General features: G+C 34.8%; 1 protein-coding gene across 3 annotated transcripts in view; it reads right to left on the bottom strand.

Moving 5' to 3' along the window:
• The window catches only part of LOC148639749 (uncharacterized), a 99,528-nt gene that overhangs the window by 54,072 nt on the left and 24,514 nt on the right, over positions 1-20,942 (bottom strand). For 2 of the 3 annotated variants that reach the window (XM_088620664.1, XM_088620667.1), the window contains one exon: positions 19,986-20,095. In XM_088620664.1, the coding sequence (XP_088476790.1) occupies positions 19,986-20,095 (110 nt within the window). The remainder of the gene's footprint in view (positions 1-19,985; positions 20,096-20,942) is intronic. The other variant, XM_088620666.1, reaches the window with a different exon arrangement.

The raw sequence follows: 20,942 nt of genomic DNA, 5'->3' as shown, positions 1-20,942 counted from the left end.
TCTGAACCCGAAAGTATTACAATATGTATCTTTATAGCAGGTGGTGTACAGCTTTTTAGTATAGATTACACTTTTCTAAAATGGATTTAAAAAATAAAAACGATTACAATCTAATCTTTCCACGTTTGATCCCAAGATCCCAAGAAAAATAAATCTAAACGGGGAGAAAGCTATGCTGAAAGTTTATTAAGATACTTAGAAGACAAAGATATCAATTTATGTTGCATTTGTCTGATTGTGAATCAAAAAACACATATATTTAAACCCGCGTTTGCGATTTAAATCAATATAAATGTTTATATTGCTAGCTTTTAAAGGGAAGAAGGTGACTATTCATTGTTATCAAAAATGACCTAGAATCGATCATGTTGCGATATTTTGAAATATAAAAGTCAATTGATTGTCCATAATATCGCTATTCTATTTTTTCGAAGAAATGTTTGTTAAAAGAAGAGTCCAGCACCAGCTGGATTCGAACACACAACCTGCCAGTTGGTAGTCACGCACCTAGACCAGTAGGCTACAAGACAGCTCTCATGAACAGGCAGGCGAAACAGCCCTACACAGCACTGTCGCAGCACACGAATATAATCATACCATTATTAAATTCTTTAGATACGCGATTCCATATTATATTAGCAGAAAAGCTTAAAACTACCACTTTTTCACACGCTATTTCACATGCTAGTTAAATACTTCGATGCTTAAAATCGTTAGAGAGAAATGGAATACCGGTGTGTATTTTTCCTTTAAAGTGCCGATATTTTGTGATATTTTAAGCTCTAGTTGAATGATAAGTGTTGCATTTTAAATCATTTTCGTAGTTAGAAATTATGAAACGCCCTGTTAAAAGTAAGGACGTTTTTTTGCCCGTTGAAGTAAAACAAAATGCCTGACAAAGTATGGCTTGGACAGATTCCAAGTGCTTGTACAAATGTGCTAAAGAAATTATACTTTGAGTATACAGCTAGTCCAAAGTCATCCATTATTAATACTATTAGTAATATCTTCAGTAAAGGCTTTGATGCATAAATATTTCTGATAAAGGTAGGTTGTGTACTTTTGTCCAACTGAGCAATCTTGCTTTCATAAAATATACCAACATTTTAATGACTGATGATTAACATGCTGTAATACACAGTTCAAAATTAAAGGCTCAAATGCTGTAAATGAGAGGTTAAGCTCCCCCTGGCGGTTTTACAAGGCGACGCTGGATAGTTTCCGGCAGAGCGTCAAATGATACGTGATACCACGTGATACCGCGACACGCCCACCGGGGTATGCCGCGAAATACCTCACCCATTTTGAATGGCTGCATCTGTATGAGGATTTTCATGTTCCTAGATGTGCCAGAATTTGATAAAAAATTGCTTTTGAAGAAAGAAAAATTAAAGTAATTTCTTGTTTTTATTTCTTCTGAGTATTTCTTTCTGGTGAGTGCACAAAGTAAGACATATTAAAATGACAGCTTGTGAAGGGGTTGGCTTCAATTCAAAACTCTGAACCAGGCCTCTACTTTCTATACTTCCCAAGATATCACAAAATGTTTAAGCACACATAAATCAGGCAGAAATTATCTCTTGAGGGCTGTAACAGTGAGAAGAACTAGATGTAATATTTATCTATATTTACAGTATCTGACAGTATCTGTATTGTTTATCTAATAATACTTTTTACAGAATAAGAATTATTATGGAACTAACAATTATGACCAATTATTAGTTCCATAATAATTTGAACGAAGAACTTGCATTAGCATCATTTATTCTTTTTAGAATACTGTTTTTCAAATTGCACTAAAGAAACTTATATTAAGCTATCATTTCACCTGCTGTGACTAATTACTTGCTCGCCCTGCTACTTTAAAAATTCCCTGACTTCCTGGACTGGGAATTTCATGTTTAATCAATGCTATCAACCATAACATGCAAAAAATAAAGTTAGTTACCGGCTACCTGTAGAGAAGAGGGTAAGGTCTCTATTTTCTGTGTGGAGATTTATATCTACAATTTACATTGGTGGTGGTGGAGGGGAGTCCCCATTACCTGTAAAGCGCTTTGGAGTGTCCAGAAATGCGCTATATAAGTGTAAGCAATTATTATTATTATTATTATTATTATTATTATTATATGCAGTGTGTTTATCTATTTAAATAATTGGTAGAAGGTTAAGTGACACATTGTCTCATGGGGATATTTAAGAGTGTTTAGAATATAAAGGAACAAAATAGCATAGTTGGTCGTTATAGTTCAGGCATGCGTAGGCTGCAAATGAATAAGTAATAGGTTTATACCATGCTGAAAAGAGAAGAAAGAAAACACAACTTTTTGGCTGTGAAGCCTTCTGTGGGTGTGAGTTGGTTGTTAGATCAGGTAGGTGTTTCACAAAGCAGGTTTAAATAGTTCAAAATTTTCTCAAGTTAGTTGGATTGACTTAACATAATAACTAACAGGCTTGCTTCAGTTTCAAACTGATGATGGCAAACTTGGGTTTCATTTGTTTGGTTAAAGCAAGTCAGGCTTAAAATATCCGACTAAATGTAGATTCCCCCTTTGCCTTCTGAAGTGTACAGATGCAGCCATTCAAAGTGCGCGGTACAGACACGTACCGGAAGTAATTGGCTACGGCGTCCCACATTTTGACGCAAGATGACACGTGGTACCACGGTACGTGATTGGTTGACCGACAGGGGCACTCGTGGTCCGTTGGTCTGTCGTAGAAAGATTTACAGTAAACGTCTTTACTGTGCCCATTGTAGTATTGAATATTCATATGGAATTTTAGCACTGAAGGGAAATCTTAGTAGCTGAGCATAAAAAGAATAGGAGCATACTGTAACACGTGTGAAAGCCATAAACAATATTAATTTTGGAACTTAAACATACAGTATATGGCTGGTCTTGGTACTTTAAAGAAAAAATACACCCCAGTATTCCATTTTTCCCTAAACATTTTAAGCATTGAAGTCTTTAACTAAAGAGATACCGGAGTCAACAAGCATACTTTTAGAATTTGATTAAAAGGGAATATAATATGGAATCGCATATCTAAAGAAATTAATAACGATATAATTATATTCATGTACCGCAACACAAGAATAGTACACGCTGTACATTGTCTGTTAATAATGTTTCTGTAGTGCTTTTTCAGCACTCTGCACGGACCTTGCCGGTGGTGCTGTGGGTTAGGTTCCTGACTCCCATGTCACATGGTCTGTGATCGAATCCCACTAGAACTATGACTCTTTTTTTAACAAACATTTCTTTGAAAAAATGAAACTTTCCCTTGGTCAGAGATGAAATAAAACCTCACTCGCACCAAACAAATTTATATTTCTAAATATCACAACATGATCGAATTTAAGTCTTTTTAATAACAATGAATAGTCACCTATGCGTTACAAAATAAACATTTATATTGATTTGAATCGCGTTTTGATTTAAATCGTAAACGCGTGTTTAAATATATGTGTTTAAAGGCGATATTAAAAGCGCTGATTCTTATGGAATGTGTTCCGCCGGGAATTCAAAAAATTTATTTTTTTTAATTTCGTATCTAAGGAAAATAGCAGTATAACTTTGTTCATGCACAAACAGTGGCATGTTACATTATTAATTTGGGTGTCTCCTCTTGCCAGAAAGCTCTAAATTGCATTTTGAGTGCGGTTTTTGACTTTTTCTAAATTGCAACCCATAAATAAAGCTGATACAGTTTAGACTTACTGTATTTTAAACTGTATTACAGCAGCACATTGGACAATGCAACGTAAATTGCAAAAATGCACTTGGAATCTGTCCAAGCCCTACTTTGTCAGGCATTTTCTTGTACTGCAACGGACATAAAAACTCTCTTGCTTTTAACAGAGTGTTTCATAATTTCTAACTATGAAAATTATTTAAACTGTGACACTTATCATTCATCTTTAAATAAACTTTATTTTATATAGCGTTTTAAACGAATAAGTAATTAGATTGCTCATAAACCTAATCGCTTTTTCTACATAAACACAGCATGATTGCTCTCTGAAAATGCTTTTTCTTTATATTTAGGCTCAGATTTCAACTGTAGATCGTATTATTATAAACTTTCTTGGAAAAATGTCTTTTATGTAAACCATGTTTGCTATTAATTCATTTAGGGCTAGAATGTGCTCCAATCGAGTCGAGTTGACATTAGAAGCTTACCACGCCCGGACTGTTACACCAACGCATTAGCATGTTAAAGCAATTTCATTGAGGAGCCTAGCTTTCTTAACTAGTAAGTACTGTACTTCCTACTTTGAAAATACCTGTGAAACCGGTTTAATTCGTCACAGCCAGCACTCCCGCAGAGAGGGGGGTTGTACTCGTTAATGTCTTAGCACAAAGCAGAAACTTCTTGTATTTTCCGATGACATACAAGTGGAAAGATTACAGATTTTAATCGTCTTTTTTCTGAACCAAGGAAAATCTGATCATGTTTCTCTATAACAATAATAAAAAACTTTTATACTAAAGAATATTACTTAGTAATATTAATCATCATATTACTACCAAAAAAGTCGCCCCAACAACAAAGACATGATTTCATCATAACACCCTGCCAAGTGGCGAGATATTCCTTTGTTGTTTTTGCATAAAGGTTTAAACGATTAACGTGTCGGTGTCGAGATTTTTTTTATGCTTTGGTTAATAATGCAGTTTGTAAATCCATATTTACCAAACAAACGATAGCTGAAAAGCCTGCTGTTAGCGAGGGCAAACCTGATGTTGAAAGAAGTTGTTACTCTACAAAACCTTTTTTCGTTTAAATCAACAGGTGGGGTCATCTGCCTTTGGGAAATATCATCCCGCAAAGGATATTTTATTCTTAAATTCAGGTTTGGGACCTTGTTAGGACAAATAGGGACTTTGTTAATTTGTTTGTCACACAAATCGTTATCTTCAAGTATTAAGTGCACAGTACAGGGTTCATGTTCTGCTGTCATGGTGGTCTGAAAATGATTTCTTTTTGTATATTAGCTCTCTTCTCAGTACACCGTATAGTTCTGGCTGTATGGAAGGTTTTGTGTTATCCTGAGGTATGCCAGACAATAAACATCTCTGAAGACAATTCCTTGGTTTCATGTTTCAGCAGGTTGTTTTGAGTGTCTGAACATTGTCTCTTTGCACCTGTAGTTATTTGCAGCTGGGAAAGCTAATGATTATGATCTGGGAATTATTTGTTTTCACTGCTTGAGAGGTATTGGAATGCTGCAAGCAAAAATGCAGCTGTAAAGTTGAGCAGTTTTTAATGTCATGCTCTTAAGAAATAAAGCCTTTAGACAATTAGGAGGTACTGGTATTCACAAGGTAGAAGGTGGTGTTTTCAGAGGCCTAAAGGGAAACTGTTATACCTAATGATTAAATACTTGAGTTTTGTTATTTGTTTAGCTAATTTGAACTGAATCATTAATCCATAATTATAATTTATTCTAAACTTTTTTTTAATCATCTTTCTTGCTATCAAATTCTGTCAATGAAGGTTCTGAAGAAGTCGTTTTCTACCAAAATAAGATCAGAAATGCCTTTGAAGATATTAGATTTTACAGATGGGCCATCTCTTCTATATGATTGAATTGAGCTGGAAGAACCCATCTGGAAATGTGCAAAGGTTAGTAATTAAGTTACATTCAAAGCTTTTTGAGTATCAATTAAAAAATATGTTTAGTAGATAGTCCATATCACAGACCAGTCGAGTGCAAGTGGAATGTTGATTTCTGGAGAATTGAAGATTACTTGCAATAGCTACATTAACATTTGCATTGCACTTTGGAGTGTTTGGATTAAATTTGAGGTAATATGTGCAGTTTAATTCACTATTTGGATTTTATGCTGAAATTAAATAGAATAGGTGGTTTGTATCTTTTAAAATATTTGCTCACTTTTGGCAGAGGAACAGAGACGTCTTTCCACATTTAAAATGAGCTCAGTATTGTATAAGCAAAGCTGTTCTAAATTTGTAATACGAACTGTTACAATGTGGGTAGCCTGCTAGTATAGCAGTTGGTGGGTGCTGCTGCCTCACCGTTCTATGGAACAAAGTTAAATCTTAGCTAATCAGATCATATTTCCAGGTTCACTTTCCAATTTTTGGAATTGGAAATGGGGATTGGTTTGTAGAGGGAACTGGAACTAAAGGAAATGTTTAGGATTTAACAACAGCTGCTTTACCATTTCAATATATCATTTTGAAAATTTGTTTTAGGAAGTATTTTTAAGAAACATGTAAGCTTGGGCAAAATTCGGATTCTTAGGCAAAGTAATTAGAATTTTAATTTACTATACTGCAGGACATTAAAAACATAATGTCCTCTAAAACATATAGACCTACTGTAAAGGATGTTCATATTTTGTCACTTTTCCCCCTCACTTTTCAGTGACACTCCCAGTTAGCTGAATTTAGGCTACACACTTCTATTACAACATCTTCATCACCAGTCTTTACATAGGCTTACAATGAACATTTATTTCAAAGTAGGGACTACTGAAAACCGTATAGCGTGTTAAATGATACTAGGATATCTGGACATTGTCCAGTATCTTGAACAAGCTATGAGATGATGAAGTGCATCTTTAAGCTTATCTGGAAATTAAATAAATAGAAGACTAAGATCAGAAATTGAATTCTAGATCATTGAGTCCTGGGCACTGCAGTGCATCCAGATATGCTATTGTCCAATGGGAACTTTGATTTGTGTGTTGATATAAAGAAGAAATTTCCATATGCATGACAACTGATTAATGTATACCGACCACTCTGTTCAGATCTCTAAAGCTGTCATATACTGTATGGCATGATAGCTCACAGTTTACAGACAAGTCAGTTACAGGATGATTGACAAAATTATAACCAGAAGTTGACAGTCTCATTATGTTATCAAAGCCAAGTAATAGCATTATATCTGCATTGAAAATTTGGGCCCATCAATCACTTTCTCTGTCCCCCATCCTCCTTCACTTCCTTCCATATGGCTTTGTTAAAGCAATTTATTTCATCCGTATTTTGATGAGACATTTTTTTACTGCATTGTTTATGCATGATCTGTGTATCTCAGCTGAAAAGCTGAGATAAAATAAGATGTATGCATTTAAATAACTGGACCTCAAATAGCAGACCTTATGAGCAATACTGTGTGTATTTATTTAAAATATTTATAGCTCCTCTGGAAAGTTAGTTATGGAAAAAAAAACTGATGTGCTGAAACAGTACAATTAAACACGCTCTGCAGAAAAGGGGATGGTTGTTAGGTCAGCTTCAGTTTTACATGTACAGTACACATTTGATTTCATTAAAATTATGAGGTACCCTGTATCTGCAGGACTCAAGAGGCTCTCAGTCATGTCACTTTGCAGTTGATGTCTCCTAGAGGTTCCTAAATTCTTATTGTAAATAAAAGTGGGACTTTTTCAAAAACGGGGAACAAATTTCAACATCTGACTGCACCGAGCACACAAATATTGGTTCTAGGCTCCTGAATCACCTTTGGTCCCTGGCTTATTGCTTTAAACCATTTACACAAGGTTTTTACTGTAAAGCACTTTCACAGCTCAACATAAATAGACCTTCTGGGGCACAGGCTTTAAAGGAGCTTTTTTAAAAAAACAGACTTTGCATTTCCTGTTATAAGCTATTCTTTTAGCATATGACAAGCATGCCCTTATTATGGCGATAACCTCCTAAACATTGGAGAAATAACTCTAGAAGTTCAATTAAAACAGAAATGCTTCAAATCACTTGGGATACAACAAAAAAGTGGTGTATTATAAAGTGTGTTAAAAATGTAGCTAGTTTGTTTTCATACCTTAGATTATAATAAAACCTCACCATTTAACACCAACAGGTGTTTTCTTGAAGTCTGCTAGCTTCAAAGTTTATGGTTTGGCTTTTGTGTATAATGATAGTGAACTGCATTGGAAATGTAGGAAAGTAAGCATTAATAAACAGGAAAATTAAATCAAGAAACACCTAAAGTACTGGACTATATTGCAGATAAACTACCGATCTACCTTTTTAAGCCTGTAGAACCTGCAGAACTCCAGCTTTAATTGATTGGACTCAACAGCCTAAGTTTTATGGTTATCCTTACAAGTGTGGAAAAGCATGGGCGTAATGTTGCAGCCTTCACTGTTGTTTTAGAAGTTGTTTTTTCCAGCTGTACATGAACATTTCTGTCTTGAGTCTTTCTTAACAATATGGTGTAAACAGTGTCTGGTTTCTACTGTGATTATTATTTCATTACTGAAGTAGCCTTTTGATATTTGCACAGTAATTTCTGTTGTTATGGCTGTTTTCATATTCGTAGTTTTCTTCTGTTAAAACTTAAAATCTCTCGCATTAAATTGGCTACAAATACAAGAATTCAACCAGATATTCTTACTTGTACAATGTATACTGTTGCATTGCAGTTAGTTAATGTAGTTAGTCCATAGTCAACAATCTAAACTTTATTGTTAAGCTTTAATGATTGATGTTGTACCAGTAACCTTTAGAAATACTATAGTACTTCACAAATGCTTTGTGTGTTTGGAAATCTTTTGAGTAAAAGCCTTAAAAAATAGGTTTAGTTTTTACAGGACATCACAAAGAAATAGGATGGTATAATTCTTATAATTGCTGAGTGATTGTATTTGGAAGATTATGGACTAAACAGACTTCAGGGATGCCAGTGGATCACTGTGCTATTTGGAATTATTCCAAAAATCAAGTGACCTCTTTGCTGTAGTATTTTTAGTATTATTTATTTAGTATTAATAAAGAATAGATTTATTAAAGTCGTGCGATGTGTAAGCGGGATATGTAAAATAATGTAAAATAAAGTTTTTTATTATTGTTATAGAGAAACATGATCAGATTTTCCCTGGTTCAGAAAAAAGACGATTAAAATCTGTAATCTTTCCACTTGTATGTCATCAGAAAATACAAGAAGTTTCTGCTTTGTGCCAAGACATTAACAAGTACAACCCCCCTCTCTGCGGGAGTGCTGGCTGTGACGAATTAAACCGGTTTCACAGGTATTTTCAAAGTAGGAAGTACAGTACTTACTAGTTAAGAAAGCTAGGCTCCTCAATGAAATTGCTTTAACATGCGAATGCGTTGGTGTAACAGTCCGGGCGTGGTAAGCTTCTAATGTCAACTCGACTCGATTGGAGCACATTCTAGCCCTAAATGAATTAATAGCAAACATGGTTTACATAAAAGACATTTTTCCAAGAAAGTTTATAATAATACGATCTACAGTTGAAATCTGAGCCTAAATAGGTTTATGAGCAATCTAATTACTTATTCGTTTAAAACGCTATATAAAATAAAGTTTATTTAAAGATGAATGATAAGTGTCGCAGTTTAAATAATTTTCGTAGTTAGAAATTATGAAACACTCTGTTAAAAGCAAGAGAGTTTTTATGTCCGTTGCAGTACAAGAAAATGCCTGACAAAGTAGGGCTTGGACAGATTCCAAGTGCATTTTTGAAATTTACGTTGCATTGTCCAATGTGCTGCTGTAATACAGTTTAAAATACAGTAAGTCTAAACTGTATCAGCTTTATTTATGGGTTGGAATTTAGAAAAAGTCAAAAACCGCACTCAAAATGCAATTTAGAGCTTTCTGGCAAGAGGAGACACCCAAATGAATAATGTACCATGCCACTGTTTGTGCATGAAAAAAGTTATACTGCTATTTTCCTTAGATACGCAATTAAAAAAAAACTTTTTTTTGAATCCCCGGCGGAACACATTCCATAAGAATCAGCGCTTTTATATATCGCCTTTAAACACATATATTTAAACACGCGTTTACGATTTAAATCAAAACGTGATTCAAATCAATATAAATGTTTATTTTGTAACGCATAGGTGACTATTCATTGTTATTAAAAAGACTTAAATTCGATCATGTTGTGATATTTAGAAATATAAATTTGTTTGGTGCGAGTGAGGTTTTATTTAATCTCTGACCAAGGGAAAGTTTCATTTTTTCAAAGAAATGTTTGTTAAAAAAAAAGTCATAGTTCCAGTGGGATTTGATCACAGACTGTGTGACATGGGAGTCAGGAACCTAACCCACAGCACCACCGGCAAGGTCACATGCAGAGCACTGAAAAAGCACTACAGAAACATTATCGACAGACAATGTACAGTGTGTACTATTCTTGTGTTGCGGTACATGAATATAATTATATCGTTATTAATTTCTTTAGATACGCGATTCCATATTATATTCCCTTTTAATCAAATTCTAAAAGTATGCTTGTTGACTCCGGTATCACGTTAGTTAAAGACTTCGATGCTTAAAATTTTTAGGGAGAAATGGAATACTGGTGTGTATGTTTTCTTTAAAGTACCGAGACCAGCCATATACTGTATGTTTAAGTTCCAAAATTAATATCGTTTATGGCCTTCACACGCGTTGCAGTATGCTCCTATTCTTTTTATGCTCAGGCACTAAGATTTCCCTTCAGTGGTAAAATTCCATATAAATATTCAATACTTAAACGGGCACAGTTAAGACATTAAATATACATATACATACTGTATACAGTACAGTTTGCATACGGTAATATGTTTATGTTCCTAAATCAATCTCTTTTATGAGCATGTGAAAGGCATGGTGAATCGATTCTCAAAAATTACTGTACTTTGCATGATTGGAAACAAATGCGTGATTGCAAAATGCTGTGGTGTTACTTTTACAAAGACGGTCAATAAAAAAAAGAATGTTGACCAGGGCAATACTTTGAGTTTACACTTACAGCTTGTCTAAGGTCATTCATTATGAATACTATTAGTAATATCTTCATTAAAGACTTTGATGGCGACAGCTCAAACATGAGAGGTTGAGCTTTATTAGCTCCACCTTGCGGAAATTCCGGATACTATTATTTTGCTTGCGGTATTATAGGAGAATTTACGGTAACTAGCGGTATTTACCGGTAACTCGCGGTAGACTGCGTACAGCGTACTGGAAAATAATGCGGTATCGCCCGCGCATTTTGAATGGCGGCATCTGTATCTATGTATTCACAGAGAGAGCAGATAGTTTGCATGTTCCCTTTTACAGTCCAAAAACATTCCAGTAGGTTAATCTGCTGTAACTGTTAATACAATGATGAATATAATAGCACTTCTACTGTTATTGCCTAATATTGTGAGTTATTTATGTCTTGTTGGTTGAGTGTACACTGTTACTCACATGTTAATTCTTTGAGTTTTCCCATTGAAAAAACAATATTCATGTGTTGGGTTAATGTTAATGGTTGTATAATTTATATAAATTGTAAAATATAATATACATTAGATTTTATTCATGGCATAATCTGTCTGACATATTGTTAAGTCACATTGTTTTTGGAAATATTTTTCAAAAATATTTCCCATACAAACACAATTGCTACTATTCCTAACAATTGAAATGAACATTTTCGATGAAATTCTGTATGTCAAACACTTAGTTTAGTATGGAGTAATCCACATGCATTTTATCATTCTCTCATGCAAACCCTACAAAGATTTGATTTACAGATTTTTATAATTTTGAAACCTTTAATGATATGCCTCAGGAATTAACTCATAGGTGCACGCAACACTGCCTCTTCAACAGTATCATAATCCAACCCTTCCTCTAAAGTTAATGCAGTACAGACATCCTGAGCCTTGTCAGTAAATAAACATTGCAACAGAGGCTAGACATGTTTTGAACAGGACAAAGCCTCAGCGGTACAATCAAAAATGCTAAAATACAAATCTACCTTAGTTTCCCTAAATGGAGGTACAGATCCAGCCATTCAAAATGAGCGAGGTACGCTGTGTTAAAATGCCGTGGACATCATACTGCATGTTTTTTGAAATAGGATAATAGTATCTGGAAGTACCTTGTAAAACTACAAGGTGGAGCTAATAAAGCTTAACGTCTCATGTTCAGCATTTGAGCTGTCGTCAGAAAATACCCGGTTTTGAATCCCGGTCACTGCTGAGGGACAATCTTTTTTCAATTAAGAATTTAAGTTGTATACTGTTTAGACTTTTAATAGTTTTAAACTGTATTACAGCATGTTAAACATTGAACATTATAAATTCGGTATATTTTATAAAAGCAATATATAAAATTGCTCAGTTGGACAAAAGTACACAACCTTCTACCTTCTTCATAAACAATTTAATTCTGCATAAATATATTATGCATCAAAGTCTCTAACTTGGTAACTTACAGTTGAGTCTGGTTTTAACATGCTTGTTCTAACATTATTAAGCTTATATTCTGTACTTCATAAAAAGTTATAACTTTTTATCCTTTTCTAAGAATACGTAGTAAGAACTCCACTTGCTATTATTGTTAAAAGATTAATGTAGTGATTTAACATCACTTGATAGTTATATGAATACGGAATCATGTAACTAAGCAGCTAAAGTATCACAAGTGGACATTTTGGAAACATTTTGACATTCGTCTCTTTTTTTCTATTGTCCTTGTAGTGGTAATGAGCACTGTCATGTAGCGAGCTGCACCCAGGCGGTTCAAAGCGAGATTAGAGCATTACTTTCAGTTTGTTTCTCATATAGCTGAATGCATAAAAATAGTCCACTATTATAGCTTATTGTGAACATGATGTGTCTCTTTCAGGTTTACATCCGAATTGAGAAAATCTATATTTAGTCTTAATCCAAATGTCAGCAGCCAGTAATCAGCCACCAATTTAACTTGGAATGTAAAAAAAAAGTTTAAACTGTACTATATAGTACACCGCCTGGAACTGCACCTGGTCCGTCAGCGTCATTCAACAGGGAACCAGCTGTATGAATTATTATACGTGATGGTTTTGTGTTTAAGGATGTCATCACGGAAATCTTTAAATTAAACAAGGAAGGGAGGAATGGTTATTTTTACAATTGTCAGGAATCAGAGAACAGCTTATCAACATGATGGGCAAACAATTTTTTAAAAACTTAAAAACTAAATAAAAAATAAGATCAAATGACGTGTTCCTGTCTAACGCAAACGTTGCATGACTTTAAAAGCTGTAAAAAATGATTTAGATAGTTAAAAACCACTTTTTATGCACGGCAAACGGGTGATTTGTCTTCCTCGTGATCAGCTTAGAATCTTTGTGTATGGTGTAAGATTTTTACTTTTTAATTAAACGTTTAAAATACTTGAATTTCATAAAAGTTGTGCTTATTTAATACCTCTTGATGATAATAATGATAATAATATGAAGTCATGTAACTAAGCAGCTAAAATATCTCAAGGGGATATTTTGGAAATATTTGATGTTCGTTTTTATAAAAATATATATATATATTATTGTCCTTATAGTGGTAATAGGCAATGGACTGTCGTGTAGTGCGCTGTACCCAGGCAGTTCAAAGCCCGATCAGAAAATTAATCAGTTTCTTACATAGCTAAATATATAAAAATAGTCCATAGCTTTTAACTTGTTGTTGGCTACCGTGTGAGTGTGTGATGGTTTCGTGATTTAGGATTTCTTCACGGAATTCTTTAAGTTAAAGGAGGGAAAAGGGTTTAATTTACACGTTGTGTATTGCCTCCTCTTATATTTGTAAAAACATTCCAATTTTAATGCAATACGGATAATATATATTGTAAAAATATTGTAACATTCAGGTTCTTGGGCTTGTGCTCCTGCTGCTCCTGTCCCGGTTCACACATGGGCTCGAACCCAGGTCTCCTGCCTCGTTCAATTAACATTTTGCTGACTGAGCTACAGATCTTCAGCCTATGCAGCCAACATCCATGTTTTTCGCAGGGGAGTAGAGGGCTGTACTGTCACAGCTGTAGCCGGCTTGTACCATCTGTATGCCTACCGATCGTTACAATATTAATAACGAATGACCATGAACGAGCTGTAAACAGAAGAGTTAGAGAAGACACATTGAGTCTTATGTTTTCAGCTTGGAATTTAACCTTTACAGCGATCCTTGGCTATACATTTTACATAGCCGGATGAGTAAAAATAGATTGGATTAATAACTGGAGTTAGAAAAGATATTTCACACATGCTTTGGAACAGCGGGAGGCGAGACCCAGCTGGGAGGGGTGGGGAGGGCGGTATTTTGATTTTCCCGCACAAACCGTATTCAGTACAATACTATAAATGAGTCCCTTAGGCATATCGTTCAAATTTTGGAATTATGAAAAATAAACCTTTGAGTTTGCACGAGAGATAAAAGGTACCTTTTGAGAATTCATGTGCTGCTTGCAAAGTAGCTGATTTTGACAGAGCTAATTTTGCCTGAAGAATTTAAAATCTGTCTGTACTGTAGCTTTATTTAATTTAATTAAAATCAAGCCATTTCCCTTCGACACTTTCTTCAGTCATAGAGGTGGGAAGACGCCTCCCCCCTCCCCCCTCCCCCTTCCCTCTGCCTGCCTGACCTGTTTCCATTTTTAAACATTCTGTGTCCGAATCGCAGTGGGTGAGAGAGAGAAGGGAGCAACAGAAAAAAGTGAACCCTGGTTTAATTTTAAATTTTATTTTGTAAGTTTTTATTTTACTTATTTTTTGATAGTAGGATTTAATGTATGTTTTAACAGTCTCACAAATGAATGTTTTCACAAGATGTGGAAGTGCAACAACTTATCACAGTGCAGATTTTAATACAAATTATTGATTACTAATAGTTTATGCACCTGACTTTATTTAGACATAGATAAAATATTGAACTGTGACATTCAGAACATTCAGAAATACAATCAAAATTAGTCTGTGATATTTGTGTAGATGAAACTTTTCTCAAATTTATTAAAAAATAATAAAAACTATTAAAATGTATAATCTTTCCATGTGTAACTGGAACACTAGTAAGTACAATAAGCCCCTGCTTTGTTTAACGATTGTTTCAAATATAAAACTAACTGGTGAGAAAGCTATGTTTAATGATAATTACAAGATTTCAAGTTAAAAGAAATTATTTACATTCTATTATGAAGTTTTAAAGGCAAACGTGCTCAGTGCCATAAACACGGCTCTGCAGCACAGTCTCCTCACAGTGCCACCTCTTCTCTGACTGAGCTCAGTGGGTGGTGCACTATTCTCTCAGCCACCTGCTAATTCGCTTCACACCAGGGGAAGACAGGAGCATGTGATTGTACTGTATCTGTACGTAATGCGTGTTGCCTTTACAAAATTAGTGTAAAAAATGTTTAATAAAAAAGTTTAAAACAACTTACAGCTTACACAAAGATTCTAAGCTGATCACAAGGAAGAAAAATCACCCACTTTTGTGGATTTCTTGTTTTTAACTAAACCCGTTTTTTATGGGTTTTAAAATCATCCAATGTCTACTTTAGGCACACACGTTATTGTTTCTTATTTTGGATTTTCTTTAAAATTAAAAGAATTGGTTGCCCATCATGCCACACTATATTATGTTACATTTTTATGTTTTTGTAGAGACTTCAGAAGGCTTCAACTGATGTATAAAAAATATAGCATAATGCCTTCTCACACTATGAAGTCACTTGCACCTGGGATCTGCTTTATTCAAACTAAGGTTTCTAAAAATGCAACCATGTACTAGATATTGTTTAAAAAATTGTTTACAAGGAAAGTGGATTACAGTAATACTACTAGCTATATAAATACATATATTTAGATAATTAAATTCATATCATTATTAATTTCTTTAGATAAGCGATTCCATATTATATTCCCTACAGTATTTTTTACTGCAATAACGAGCGCAAGTATTCATAGAAAATTTTAAAACGTAATACAGAGGTAGTTTCTTAAATTAAACAGAGGTCTGGAACACCCTGTCTCGAAAATAGAGATTTAATAAATTGAAGGTTGTAAAAAAAAAGACAAATCACCCCTTACAAAATACAATTTAAAAATACAAGCAGTTTGATATTACTCGTTGTTATAAGTAAATCACTTAACTTTGAACATGTTCTGATATTTAGAAATACCAACAAATTCAATATAGTGTCGATAATATCTAGTTTTAATTTTTCAAAGAAATGTTTATTTGTTAAAAGAAAACTCATGCCAATAGCTGGGATTGGACCCCCAACCTCCCGCATGCAAGTCACACACCAAAGCCATTACACCAACACACCTTTTGACAGCTTAAGCTATAGCTGAAAAGGGCAGGCAAAATGTTTCCAAGTAATCACGGATGAATGAGTCAAATTGATGTAGATGTTTACAAAGTAAGTGTACTACGGTAATAATTTGAGCTCTATGAATATAATTATAGCATTATTAATTTCTTTAACTGAGACCCGATTCCATATTATATTGCCTATTAATCAAATTCTAAAAAGTATGCATTTCTTACTGCGATAACGAGTGCAAGTATTCATCGAAAAGGTTAAAATATTACAACTTTTTATAGAGTATATAAACTTAATATAGTCAGAAGGAACATGTAAAAACTTTTCCAAAATAACCACATTATATAACCGAATGAAAGACTTTGATGCCTAAAATGTTTATGTAGAAAGTGGAATACTGGTGTGTATTTTTTATTTTAACTACCAATACCAGCCATATACGGCTTACATAATATGTTTATATTCCTAAATTAATATCAGTTATGACCTTCAGACACGTTGTGCTCCTCTTCTTTTTATGCTCGGTTACCAACATTTCCCTTTAATTGTAAAATTACATATTAATATTCAATATTAAGCAGATTTAAATACGCACAGTTAAGAGATTAAATGAAGCAGTCGGTTCACTAACAACCAATGCACCACAAGTGCCACCTGTCGGTCATTTTAGCCAGCCAATCACGTACTGCGGTACGTCCGCGCTAAACTGCAAATAATCTCGTTCAGTATGGGATTTACTGTGCATTTTGAATGGCTGCATCTGTACTTAGTGAATATGTCTCCTTATATAGATAGTGGTTGGACTCTCTGAAAACTTAGGTAGAGGGGCAACAGGACTCAGCTGCACAGCAGAGACCTAAATGTCAAACACATGCACAAACCTTTCTGCCTCAACCTCCAATTTATGAAGCTCCATCTGTCAAAGCCAGTTCCAGCTCTTTAAGGTGAACCACTGTAGTGGCATCCTCAGGCTCTAAGACTGGAGATGGCAAAGCTTTTATATCAGTCCTGACCTCCACCTGGGCTACATCTACACCCCTGGCTTTTGCATTAGTGGCAGGTAAAATCTGCATATTTACTACAGATTTTATCTCTTCTTTCCTAGCATACGGGGAAACCAAGATGCAACAAAATCTGTTACCAATTAAATGTTTGGCTAAAAAAAATTTAATTGCAAGTCATTCACATGTGTTGTACCTAATTGACGCAACAATCAAAAGGTGATGTTGTATCCTGAATTAGAAGATGGGGACGGTTGGTCAACTTCATGGAGTTGTGTGACGGAATGTGTAAACATAAGATTTGTGATGTTATGAAATAATCACTAATGTCAAATGTTTGCTTTTATCTACCTTCTCCTCCTTATACTTTCCTTTGTTTAACTTAAAAAATTATGTAATTACGTACGGTATCCGTACTTCAACAATTGCAGCCGTTCTTGCAGACTGCCTTAATCTCGATGTAATTATTTACACTTAATATTGTAACGCATACGGCCTCCATTGCTTGTGAGAGCCGGCTTACCAGCGTAACCGCCCTTCCCTGTTTATAGCAGGGACTGCAGCCGCCAGGCTGATGGGAGATTTCCCTTTGGCTCAAGAGGCTGGGTCCCTGTTGAGTGACGCCAGAAGCCCGGGTTTGATTCCCTGACGGTGGGGGCCCACCTGATGTGTCAGCAGCGAGGGCACCCACGTGAACCCCGTAGCGTTACATTGGTGTCAGCAGTGGGATGGGATAGCCCTTTGCCAAGGACGGCGAGTTAAGTGGGGGAGAGTATAATACATACGGCCTCCATTGCTTGTGAGAGCTGGCTTACCAGCGCTGTGATGTCACCGCCCTTCCCTGTGTATAGCAGGGACTGCAGCCAGCAGGCTGAGGGGAGATATCCCTTTGGCTCAAGAGGCTGGGTCTCTGTTGAGTGATGCCAGAGGCCCGGGTTTGAGTCCCCAACAGTGGGGGGCTGACCTGGTGCGGCTGCGGCAAGGGTGCCCATGTGAACCCCATAGTGTCACAATATTAATGTTTCCCCTAAGCAGGCAGTAGCTGCCAATTTACTGTGCCAATAAATTCTGACATCATGCAGAGCAATCAGAGACTTAAAATAAACCTTTTCCTAAAGATAAAAAAATAGTGTTAATAAATGTGGCTTTTTTCAAGTTCCTTAATGATAAATCCATCAATAATAAATGTAAGAATAAAGTATCCATACACACATTCACACCTGGGCCAGTTTCCTGAGAAACAACCTCACAGTATGTCTTTGGACTGTGCAGTAATCAACTGCAGTATGATATAATCTGTATCTAAATATACTGCACAGTATATATAGTAAAAACAGTATGGTAATGTATGTTTTAAATCCACAGCACAATATAATTAAATATATTGAATAATATAATTGAAATCTAAAATAAAATTATCTGTTTCCTAATTACTTAGCATTAAATTAAATTAGATTAGAATTAAGACAAATATACAGATGATAAAAAGAAAAGGAGCATAACACGTGTGAAGGCCATAAACGATATTTAATTTGGAACATAAACATACAGTATGTAAACTGTATATGGCTGGTCTCGGTACTTTAAAGAAAAAATACACACCAGTATTCCATTTCTCCCTAAACATTTTAAGCATCGAAGTCTTTAACTAACGTGAAATAATGTGTATAAAAAATGGTAGGTTTAAGCTTTTCTGCGAATACGCTCGATAATGGAGTAAACAAGCATACTTTTAGAATTTGATTAATAGGAAATATAATATGGAATCGGGTATCTAAAGAAATTAATAATTATATAATTATATTCATGTACTGCAACACAAGAATAGTATACGCTGTACAATGTCTATTGATACTGTATGTGTAGGGCTGTTTCGGCACTCATCACCTGATCGTGCAAGTGGCGTGATGGTCTAAGTGCCTGACTTCTAAGCGAGAGGTCACCTGTTCAAATCCAGCTAGTGCTGTGACTTTTCTTTTAACAAACATTTCTTTGAAAAAATAAAATAGCAATGTTATGGACAATTAATTGACTTTTTATATTTCTAAATATCACAACATGCTCGAATCTAAGTCATTTTTTAAGATCAACGAATAGTCTCTATCTTTCCTTCTGACAACGGTTCCCGCTTCTTCTTCTGCTTCCTGCTTCTATCGCTTCTAACCTTCAGATCGCCCTTCAGATTTATAAGGTTATTAATAATATCTTCGGTGATAAAAACAGAGCTGTTAAACCGGTTTTTATCTATTTTTTGGCACAGCCAGCCGGCTGTCGAGTGGTATTAAATGTACCACTGTATTAATACAGTATTATACGGTAACTTGAGTTACACCACGACAAGCGCACCGCATTATAATGCGGAATCGCCCACTTGTTTTGAATGGGTGCATCTGTAGTTTGGCTAAAATAAACCTGAAATAAACATCTTGTTCACAACAGCCTATAAAAATAAACTACTTTTTATATATCCAGCTGAGTTATCTTGCTTTGTGAAACATCCCCACTTTTATTTTAATATTTAACATACCATAATATATAAAACTATCAAAAATGTTAAGATAGCATATAAATAATATTTTATCATGGGCCAAAGATTTTCCCCTGGCATTGGCCAGAATTCAGATCCAGGCTTTTTGCAAGACAGCCCCATTAAGCATTTACTGCACCACCGGGCAGTTTTTCAAAATTGTGCAGTCCTGCATCAGATTATTTGAAAATTACACGTGTTGTAAAGAAGTATGCTATTTGCAGTATGGCACATTATTTGAGCATTCTGAATGGCTGGATCAAAATTTGTATTTTGTCAAAATTAAACAATCTCATTGTTGCGGAACATGATCATACTTTTTTATAATATTTTAAAACATTCAATGGGGAATGGGAGTGCTTACCTGCCCTTCAAGATTATTCAAAGTCTCGCTGCAATCCATACATGTAAAATTGGTCATAATTGGAGTTCCACTTTCATTTGTACACCTTGCTGAAGCTTTAGGAATACCTGCTATAAAAACATAATATAACTTAGAAGGCACAGAGAACTATTTAAAGTCTTTATTTTCAGAAAAAAACAAAGACCTGGTCAATTTTTCATTGCATATCTATTGTTACAGTACATGTTACATTGTTGTGTGTTAGAATTACAAGATAAGGGCTATCAAATCAGATATCAAATAAGAATCTAGTCCTGTCAACAGCTTGCTATGCAAGAAAATAATATATACAATAATGACACTCCCTATAGTCAGCATATGACAAGCATTGAATAGTACATATGTTACTGGTTTCTTTGTAAAAAAGTAAAACAAACAGCAAACATAAACAGGACAGACATGATTTACAACAAATCACAGAAATACATGACTAGGTACATCCATATACAGATATTATGTCAGAGTCCTGCCTTCAGCAGATGCAGAAAATACTCTTCAAACAATTCTTTAACCAAGAGTGAAATACAAATAGGGAATTTGCAACCTGTTAAATGAAAGGATCATGCTCAGGAATAATTCTCTCTCTAAAATGAGAATGAATTCCCCTATTCAAAATAGTCTATAACTAAAAAAACCAAACGTTTTTTACTAAATAAAAAATAGCATTTCAAAAATATGAGACACCAGTTCCTGAAAGCCTACAGTCAGGTATTCTTCCAGTACTCAGATTATCTGGACAAATTCTTGATTCTTAGTCTACTGTAAGAGAAGCCTTTATCATTGCCCAATTATTTGTTCCAGTCTTTGTCTCTTTCCTCTCTGTTTATTTTACATATCCTATCTTGAAGCCTAATCCCAATGAAGCCTGGTTTCATGACTTCACCCAGAATGACTTGGTCACTGTTCAGTATTGATGTT

Source organism: Lepisosteus platostomus, chromosome 26 (assembly GCF_059453375.1).
Source record: "Lepisosteus platostomus isolate fLepPlt1 chromosome 26, fLepPlt1.hap1, whole genome shotgun sequence".
In the NCBI taxonomy this organism is placed as follows: Eukaryota; Metazoa; Chordata; class Actinopteri; order Semionotiformes; family Lepisosteidae; genus Lepisosteus; species Lepisosteus platostomus.
This window is presented reverse-complemented; position numbering and strand designations above follow the sequence as displayed.